Here is a 10,207-nt window from a genome sequence, read left to right on the forward strand (position 1 = left end):
CCCACTGAGGGCTTCCCCACCCTCTACTGTGCTTAACAAAACCTGCCAGACCCAACCCTGCCTTGAGTCCAACCATCAAGAGCAGCCATGAGAAACCCCAACCTTCTGTCCCTCATGGCCCCTCTGCCATTGCAGTGGAATTTGGGGCTTGCAAGGGTCACCAGTGCTGTCAGTGGGGGACCAAGCCTGACATCCTTGGTGTTAGCTGAGAATAGAACAGACACATTGACTGTGACGAGTGTCACCATTATCCTGCTTAGCATCCATAAGCCCTGACGTGATCCCTGTTGCAGCCCACCATGCTATCTGATTCCCACCTGCCTCAGCCTGGCATTTGCCCATAGCTTCCCATCAAAAATATGGTCTGTGTTATCCTGATGGCCTGTATCTTTGGTCCCATGCCACCTTCCTGTGTTGTAATTTATGCTTTTTACTCCATTTTTTCTATACCAGTTAGTTAATATTTATTAAACAAGAGTCTATAGAAGACAAGAGGAACAAAGCCTGTTCATTTGAGATAGCATCTCAGCCAGCATATCCCCCAATCCCACCCTCCCGCAGAAGAAGCTTAGGGTCACAGCCTAAGTCTCCTTTCACAGTGGAGTTGTCTCCAAACCACATGTTATTTGACCTCTTATGCAAATCGCCTTGACTCTCTACCCCCAGAACCCACAATGACCCATCACAGCACACAGACATTCACTTAATAACATTGGTCTCTCAGGTGACCCTGTCCCCTAGGAGGGCTGGCTACTTCTCAAGAACTCCATATTTCTGCTGTCACCACCACCATCCTCAACATCATCTTCATCACCACCATCACCATCACTGTCACTGTCCAGAGGTCACTACCTGGAGGACACAGGGTGAGTTGATCCTGCTGATGCTGGAAGAATAGCCTAGAAGTCATGGGGACCCTTCCGTCAGGGAGGGGATGTGGTTGCCTGCTGTGTCTTCTCCATACCCAGAACTCCCACTCTGGCTTTCTCCCATTCTCAGCTCCCCAGTTTTCCTGCTTTCTCATTGGTTGTTCCTGTACAGCCCTCCCTGTTCACACCCACCATGTTCAGTCCCACTCCCCACTCTCTAGGTCACTCTGGCTCCTTCTTTCAGACTCCAGTTTCTGTCTTCTCCTTGAGTCACTGGCTGTCTGCATTGACCTTGCTGTGCTCAGACACAGAAATACAAACTCTTCACTACACACTAGGATCCACAGACTTAACATCACACTATTTCCCTTATGACAGTGTACCTCCACATCCCCGCCCCCTGTAGGTGTCCTCTCCCCTGAACTCTTAGCTGCTGAGGGAGGAGTCACTGAAATAAGTCTGACTGCAGAGCTATGTGGATCTGCTCCAATTCCTGCAACTTCTCCTCCACGCTCTTAGCCAGGTCCCGAAATTCTCCAGCTCTCTTTGTCTGTGCTCCTTTATTCAAATCCTTTGAGTTATTTATAAGGTTGTATATATCTATTCCAAACAATAAAAAATTAAGGCCTGCTCCTGCAACCCTGAGTCCTCTTGTAGCACTGAGACCTCTTGCAAGGTTAAGTCCACGTGCAAGGCTGATTGCACTGGCTATTCTGAAAGAACAGAATGAACGACAAATGCCAGCAACCGACTTTATGGCAAGTAACAGTTGCTTGGACTTTTGGCTGTCTTCATCCTCATGCATAGAATGAAGTTTGACACTGATCTTAGGAATTATCATTAAAATATCATGTAGTGTGTCCATGATGGCATTAACCACCTTCTCAGCTTCAGCCTCATCTGACCCTTTGTTTGATTCTTCCACAATGCTGGTAGTGATACCAGTCACAGCTGCTGCTGCTCCTAGCCCCACTGAAGTTGCTGTGAGCACCAGACTGCCCCCCGCTGTAAAGGGTGCCAGAACTATACCAAGGATGCCCAGGACTGCAGAGGAAATGCCGGTGGAGTCGGCCACCACATTGGAGATGGTGCAGTCCTTGTGCACCTGGTCAAGATGGTCAGCCAGGTCTCGGAGCTTCCTGATGTGTCCTTCAAGGTTCCTTTTCAACTCAGGAAGTTCTTCCAAAAACCTCTTCTTCTGCAGCTCCTGTTGAGTCTCATCATCTTCATCTGTGGGCTCCTGTGCTAGTCGCTCAGTCAGGGCATCACGCAGTGCATCTTCCTGCTCACTGTGACAGAAGAGGTCAAGTGCATGAGGAAAACAGTTATTAATTAAAGCTAAAATCTTACTCAAACTTCACTTTCATAATACAGTCCCAGTGGGAAAAATATATACAGACCCATAATTTTACATCTCCAATGAGCATTTGGGATATATATATATATATATATATATATGTATATATATATATACATATATATATCATAGATACTCAGGGTCCTTAGTCCACAGGGTTCAGTGTGTACAGTAGAGTAATGACACTGTAGTGAGAGGCACTTGATCACAATGCCTTTAATCATAGAAATAGCATCATTACCAGGAAACCCTGTAGATGGGCAAGGGCATGTAGGAAAATGTAGGATCTGAGATACATCTGTTCCCAAGAATTTCCTATAAAAATGCTAAACCTTAAAGATGTGGGGTGTGGTGGGAACTTTGGTGCCATTTTTGACTTCCAGAGGTGCTGAAAGCCAATGGCATTGACCTTAGGAAGGTTCCCATGAGGCCATATCACTGGAATTGATCTGTTGTTGAAGCTCTCTCAGATCTGTGTGGTAGATGTTTTCATTGGCTTATTTTAATCCTCTTTGCTCCATGATCAACTGTAACTATGTGATAACAATCTTATATGTGATTCCTATGATTGGTCATGAACATTTTCAATCCTGTGATTGGTTTGGAGAGTTCTTCATTAACAGCTGGTGTCAGAGGGAGGCTCACTGGAACTCTTTCCTCAGACTTTGCCATGAGGATATCTCTGAGTATTTAATAATAAAACAAAAAAAGAAGAAACATTTCAGAGCCACAAGGGACCCTCCAGATCATTGTGCCTGATGTCTGTCCTCTGCAGATGCACAAAGCCCTTTCCCTCCCTAACTGGAACTCACAAGGTCAGTGCATGCCCCAGGTTACTAATACAGGTCAGCTGCCACTGGTCCTGACTCCACACTGACTTACACCCCTCACTCACTCCTGACCCCCACCTGGCAGGTCTAGTTCAGACACCTGTAGACAGAGGTCACCAGGCTAACAGACACCATAGCTGACAACGTGTCATATTTGAACATAGCAAGGCCATGTGCAAAGATGCAAGGGATCTGGAGACTACCTGTGGTCATCAGAAGGTCAGAAATCCCCTGAATTTGGACAAGGTATTAGCGGAAGGACTTTTCTCTGGGATTGGGACATGGGGTCACATCAGACTCTCTAGTTATTTGAACCGTCCTCCAACCACACTGACATGGGAAGCACTCTCTAGCCACACATCCTTGCTAATATTTAGGGAGTTCTGTGTAGAAGAGAAGAGAACCCAAAAGCCACTGGAGAACTCTGAAGGAAACACATGTGTGAAGGGCAATCCCAAGCACAGCCCTGCACACACACGAAACATGACATTGAAGCAGGTGGGATAAATGTCCCTTCTCCCTCTTACATGTTTTCTGCTAGGACCCTGACCATCCCCTTCCTGTGCTGTCAATTCTTCCCTCTCCTTCCAGCCCTGCTGTCCCAGCCTTATACTTACACCTCCTCTCTAGGTCACTCACAGTCCCTCCTGATCTGTGGCTGTGACCCTGGCCCTGGTCTCTGGGCTTTGGGAAGGGTGCTGGCACTTGGTTTTCCATCCCTGACCTGTTGCTCACCCAGGCTGTCATCACCACGTCCTTTCAGACTGAATTCCCATTCCTACTGAGCACACTGGCGCTCCAGATCTCAGTAAGGACAGTCAGGGTCACCCCAGCTCTGCAGCTGCACCGTGGGGTCTCTGCCTCCTCTGCTCACACAAGGACCCTGCTGTTGTTCCAGCTCCTCAGATGGGAGGAAAGTGACTGAGACAGAACCTGGGGACATGTTGACCACCATGTCCACACTTTTCTGACCTGAACCCAAGTGAGTTCTTGATTCCTCAGACCTACAGAAGACCCTTGATCCTGTTCCTTCCCATTTTCTAAGGTAGCTCTCAGTGATAACTTTCAGGGGCACTCATGGTGTATTGGCCACATGTTAAGAACTCCACACACATGATCTCATTTTCTAACACTGCAGTTTCATGGTGCTGAAACTCAGGAAGTGCTTACTAATTTGCCAAGGTCACATAATTAGTAGATGGCAGGAATGGTCCTGACACCTTGAGTGACATCTTTAGTCACCTTGAGATGATTTCCACCAGGGAATAACATGGTGGAAACTCTCCTTCTGGATGGTTGAGGAGGGTCCATAACCCCCCTCCCCCCCAGAACTGCCTAGAGTGGGTATGCCTGCCCAGGAAAACCCTCATCTTCATGGTCTAACAGGCAGTGCTGGGGGCACCGTGCAGGTTACCTTGACAACTCTGCTGCCTCCACAAACGCCTCCCAGGCTCCCTCTTCAGTTATCAGGTGCTTCAGAACCTCTCTACAGAGTGTTTTTGTGAGTAAATCAGTGAATTCTTCCATGTTGTGTCCTGCCATTATTTACCAAGAGAAAGAATGAGGTTAGAAGCCAGTGTGGAAGAGATTTAATGGCAAGTAGCAGGAGATGGAGAGATGCCATGTTCCTGAACATTTGTCCATGGGTCCTAATGGGGACACCCAGTTTGGACATTCAGTGATATTTCCCAAATTCATATGAAAAAGCTCCGAGGCTCAACAACTGTATTTGGAGACAGACACTTTAAGGAAATAAGGTAATAGAGTCCAAATGATGCCATAAATATAGGGTGCTACTTATGGGACTGGGGTTCTTCTGACAATGAGATACCAGAAGTCCACTCTCTATTATCTATCCATCATTTCATTATCTATCATATGCACACACGTGTCTCTCTGTGTTCACCTCCCTCTGCAAATATTTATACTCTGACTGTTCTCCACACATACAAAGGAGATACCATATGCAGATTTAGTGACCCTGGTCTTTTCCCATACCAGGAAGAGATGCTTATTAGAACCAAATTGATGCATATTCATCATGGACGTGGGCTTCCATTACTGAGGGAAATCACAGGCCTGTTGCTGAAGTCCCTTGTTCCATCCACCATGAGCCTCTTACATGTCAAACACAGTGGTGACAGTTCCTTCAAATGTGACTTTCAGGCCACTAGTGGGTTCTCCATCAGATCATTGTGTCAATAGTAGAGTTTGTTTTAAAGGACTGAATTCCAATCTGCATCTTGAACATGGGAAGGACTCAGGCTCTCTGACACCATGGAGAAATCACCAGTGACCACTCGACTCTTTCATATTTCATGACTCCACAGCCAGTGCCCACAGACAGGACTGCCAGGTTTGGCTGCCAGCTTGGGATGGACCCTTGTCACTGCCAGCCACACCGACAGCAGCTTTGCACATTGAAGCAATGGCTCTCCAGGAGCAAGACAGCTCGGGGCTTTCTCCTTTCACAAGCAGGAGCTTAACTGGCTGGGTCCTTTCCCCTCCTGCCTCCTCCCACTGTCCCACTGCAGAGAGGGGCCTCCCCTCAGAGCCTCTTAGGTCTTTGACAGTCACAGCCAATAGGTGACACTGAGCTCCCGAGTGCTCTTATTCTCTCCAAATGCAAAATGACAAACATTTTCATTTCCTTCTGTCCCGCTTTTTTTTTCATTGTAGACAAGTATAAGCATCACATTAACAACCATCCACAGAGTCAATGTTTTGTTGTCTTGTTCTTTCCCCAACAAAGAAATTACTCCATTGTATTTTAGTTTTCCCCTTGTAAATTCTCAGAATGTGGACAGAAAAAAGCCACATTCTGTGCCAAAACATCACAGGAATGACTCTAGCCCAACTGTCAATGAAGCCCGTGTTTGCCTGTGAAACCCCAGGAACCAACTCTCTCCTTCTGCACTGTGCTCAGCAGGACTGCCTTCCAGGATCCTGTGACACTGACCCATGGGACTTTGTGTGTGTGTGTGTGTGTGTGTGTGTGTGTGTGAGAGAGAGAGAGAGAGAGAGAGAGAGACCTACAGACAGACAGTCAGAGACAGAAAGAAAGAGAGAGAAGAGTGTTCTCAGTTTCTTCACAGATGGCTCGTATTCTGCTGCTGAAATAAAACACCATGTCAGAAATGCATTATGAAGATTCATTTGGCTTCCAGCTCCATAGGGATAGATGTCCAGAGTGTTGGTTAAGGGACAGAAGCAGGTGCTGGAGACTGAGATCACATCTGAAACTCAACTAAGAAGAATAGAATGCAAGTCTAGGAACTCTATTTTACTTTGCCCTATTTTATTATATTTTATTTTGTGACAGAGTCACACTGTGTAACCCCGGCTGACCCTGAACTCAAGTGTGGACCAGGATGGCTTCAAAGATTCACCTACCTCAGCTTCCCAGGTGCTGGGATTAAGATACACATCATGACAAGCAGGTCTATAAACTTTAAAAGCTCACCACAGGTTTGGACTTTTCTCTAGTAAGGCTACATGTCCTAAGACTTCCATAACCTCCCCAAATGGCAACACCAACTGGAGCCCAAGTGTTTAACTCAGGAGCCTCTGGGGGATGTCACACAGTCAGGACAGCGCACTTACATACACAGGGACCACACATAGGTGAGGCACTGAGACCAAAAGGACCTGCTTTGGACAAGGAAACGGGTCCAGCATTTGAACCGTTCCCTATTGGAAGCTTTGTGAGATGGAAGAAGACAGAAAAAAGGAAATGCCTACCATCAGGTTCCCTGCTTGCTGCCATGTCTTCAGAACAATCACAGGTTGTCCTCACAGCTCCTCAGGTGTTCAGGCTGGAGGGAGAATAACAAAATGAGACACAATGGTGACACTGAGGGAAGTCAGGTGGTAAAGGAGTGACAGCCAGAGTGCTCCATCCCCAGCGGACCCTGCACTGCTCCTTCCAGATGTCAGTCATCTGGTCTACCCTCCCCTCACCCTGGCCAAGTCAGAGCCCTCCTGTCCTGTCCTTGTCCAGGGAGGATGCCACCAGCTAAGGACATAGCCATGGAGAAAAGCAATATACTGTTTACACAGGAGAGAAATGGGAAGAGGTGTTCTGTCAACTGCTTGGTGGGAACTCATGGGGATTGTTGATAATAGGAAATATTTACTGTATGTCTGTGACACAAGGGCTCCTTATACACACCTCATTAGGAGACAACATCCTTCATGAGATGAGGACGTCTGTGAACTCCACTTTAAAATGGAGGGAAGATCATAAAGGTTTGGCCCAAATTTTCACAATAATGCTAGACCAAGGACTTAACCCGAAGATATTCTGGTTGATACCACATATTTAAGATGTGAATCTCCACTCCCTTAGCTACACAGCAGCATTCCATCTTCTCCACGTGTGACTGTGAGTGGCTTCTCACCCACATGAAGGCCTGTGTCCTGTGACAGGGGTTAAAATCACAGGTACAACAGTACTCTCCCAGAGCCCACATCCTCCCTCTTTGCAGGATCCTGCATCCCACCAGGACTGGAGTCCTGTCTGACCCTGTTCCTGTGCCTGCTCTCACCCATCCAGTCCTCTGACCTCCTCCCTAAATGTTCAAACTCAAGCAATTTCTTCCCTTTTTATTTACTGTTCTCTTATGTAATACATCCATCTGCAGCCTCCTCTGCCCTCTCCTCCACTTCTTCACTCCCTCCTTCCCTCTCTCCAGATAGGCTAAGTAACAAGGAGGGCTATGGGGTCTCAGGATCTCCCTGGGATGGGGACACAGAATAGATTGTGCAGTATATGGAAGGCTGGTGGTGAGTGTGAACAGGAGGAATCAAGTCAGGGAGGGAGGGCAGTGGGAGAGAGTATGAGGAGAGCCCCTTTCTAGCCATCATGTGAACAGCAGTGGATGAACACTCTCTTGAAAAAATTTCTGCTTTGGGTTTATTTGTAAACTATTTCTAGAAGCAAAATTACTGGACTAAAAAGCTTCAATATTGAACTTTTTCATAACCTGAGGCTCACTGTTGTACAAATAAAGTGCAAAAACTCACTCACATGGCAGTGCACAGGGGTGGGTAGTCTCTCTAAAGTCACTAGTACAGAGTAACCTTAAATAAACAGTAGATCTCACTGCACTTGGGTTAACCTCAGCACTGCAGAGGCTGAGGCAGGGGGGTTGCTGGCAGTTTGAGGACAGCTGAGGTACCCTATGGAGACTCTAGCTCTAAAGATTAAGAGCACCAAGTGCTGGAACTGCAGTTTCGTGGTGGAATCTCATGAATGTGTTTAAGGCTCTGTTTCAGTCCCTAATGCTGCCATGGACAAGCTAACCAGTTCAGGTGCAGAACTTCAGGATCTCTTTGATGACATTTCCTTCAGAGATTGGGAACGTGAGTGTGTTCAGAGAGCATGGCAGGCAGGCAGAGGGGCATTGATCAGCTCCAGCTTCAGGGGAGCAGGCGCACATACTGTGACAGCTGGGTGACTCGGTCTGTACATTCAGATCCCTAGCTACTCTAAGGCTTACTGAAGGACAACACACACAGTTCTTCCAACGACCTTTAGAGTGTGCACCACTTATGGCCCTGTTCACCTCACCTACGTGGCTGGGCCAGCCTGCACCTCCCCTACAGCCCCTTCCCTTCTTCCAACCAGTGACGTGTCCATCCTGATCCTCCACCTTCTCTCATACTTTTGGCACTGAGGGACCAGGGTCTCCTGTGCCCTCTCTGCCATCACAGCCTTCCAGCACCACAGGTGGAGAGCAGCCTGCTGGGGCTCAGCAGGGCAGCCATCCTGGCTCCCGCTATCAGGGGATAAGACAGAGACACAGAGAAGGGTGACAAACCCCATGCCACACAGCAGTCAGGGCAGAGAGGTGAGGGAGACAACAGCCCTGACTCTGAAGTGAAGAGAAATCCTGGGGACTTAACACTCCTGGGCCCCTCTGATTCACTAGAGCACACCCTGCAGCAGAGTCTGCCCTAGGGTTAGGTAAGGCTGGGTAAGATGGTCCTGGGGACTCTGCACTGAGCCACTCTCGTTCCCCTTCCCTGGTTCCCTGCCACACCTGCACACCCAGGACAGCCTGGGCTTCCTCCTCTGTGCCCCACGGTCTAGGCAGAGGCCAGGTGAGGACAAAGGAGTGTGACCTCTCACCTACCTGTTCAGCCTCCATCCAGGTACTCTAGACAAGTCACTCTCTGCTCTGCCTCAGTTTATCCACTGGGCCTGACAGAGCACAGTCAACAAGGTCAGAAGTGCCAGCACCCCTTAGTCATCCTGTATGTCTTTACCAAAACCTCATTCTCGTTGGTACAGGAACAGCACTTCAAGGGCAGCTGTGAGTGTCCATGCCACACTGTTTGATGTCCCTGTGTCCCCAGACTCTTTCACCTCCATATTCTGTTCTGTAGCTATATAAATTGATGAACCCCCGGACAAAGGCTTCCATCCCTTTAGGGCCCCATGATCATGTCTCAGGCAGACCTGCAAACAGGGTCAGGCACCAGGCAGTTTGGTGATCTCATCTGAGGAGTTCCACACCTTCTCCTGTGCTGAGTGTGGAGGGTGGGGAGGAGCAGACGACCTCATTCTGACTGTAAGCCCAGCCATGCTGCTGCTGAGCCTGGGGTCTGCACTATTGTGTAAACTCTGGGGCCATAACCCTCCTCCTCCTCCTCCCCAGCCCCTGAGAGGATAAACATGTTGGGGGAGAAGATCCCCAACTCACCTAGGAATCTTCCCGTAGCCAAGTGTGGAGGGGTCCCAGCTATCCTTAGTTATGTGAATGCAGTCACCAGCTACACGTCTGAGACACAAACAACTCACAATCTAGGTCCTACATACCCAGGGTCCGAAAGTGAAAGGAAAATGTCTGGTCTGTGGCCCCTCATGATAAAACAACACACCCTGCATGGTGCTTGACGGACACCACCCTCCTGACGAGAAGCTCTGGCCGGGTCAGATACAAGTGAAGGTCACCGATGAGACTTTGGCTCAGTTTTCAAGAAAAAAGGAAACATATCAGTCTGGGATGGTAACAGAAGGCTTGTTCTCAGAAGGATTTGAGGAGAGAGAGTAAACTTGGGCCTTCCACATTCACGGGCACATTTCATATACAACACTCTGTACTTTCTGTAGATGGGGAAAGTTCAGGAGGGTGGAAAACTAGTCT

General features: G+C 48.2%; 1 protein-coding gene across 3 annotated transcripts; it reads right to left on the reverse strand.

The window, feature by feature from the left end:
• Positions 1 to 491: 491 nt before the first annotated feature.
• On the reverse strand, positions 492 to 9,877 carry LOC114694378 (apolipoprotein L3-like). 3 transcript variants are annotated; one of them, XM_037197304.1, is made up of 5 exons: positions 9,764 to 9,877; positions 6,798 to 6,871; positions 4,471 to 4,591; positions 1,899 to 2,158; positions 492 to 852 (listed from the first exon to the last, which is right to left on the reverse strand). In XM_037197304.1, exons 2-5 carry the CDS (start codon positions 6,820 to 6,822, stop codon positions 758 to 760), a joined length of 501 nt encoding a protein of 166 aa, XP_037053199.1. In that variant the 5' UTR covers positions 6,823 to 6,871; positions 9,764 to 9,877; the 3' UTR covers positions 492 to 757. The 3 variants fall into 3 exon arrangements, with proteins under 3 accessions (XP_037053199.1, XP_037053197.1, XP_037053198.1); XM_037197302.1 differs by having other exon boundaries at positions 492 to 2,158; XM_037197303.1 differs by lacking the exon at positions 9,764 to 9,877 and adding an exon at positions 9,194 to 9,361 and having other exon boundaries at positions 492 to 2,158.
• Between the last annotated feature and the right edge of the window lie 330 nt (positions 9,878 to 10,207).

This window comes from Peromyscus leucopus, chromosome 20, assembly GCF_004664715.2.
Source record: "Peromyscus leucopus breed LL Stock chromosome 20, UCI_PerLeu_2.1, whole genome shotgun sequence".
NCBI classification, from domain to species: Eukaryota; Metazoa; Chordata; class Mammalia; order Rodentia; family Cricetidae; genus Peromyscus; species Peromyscus leucopus.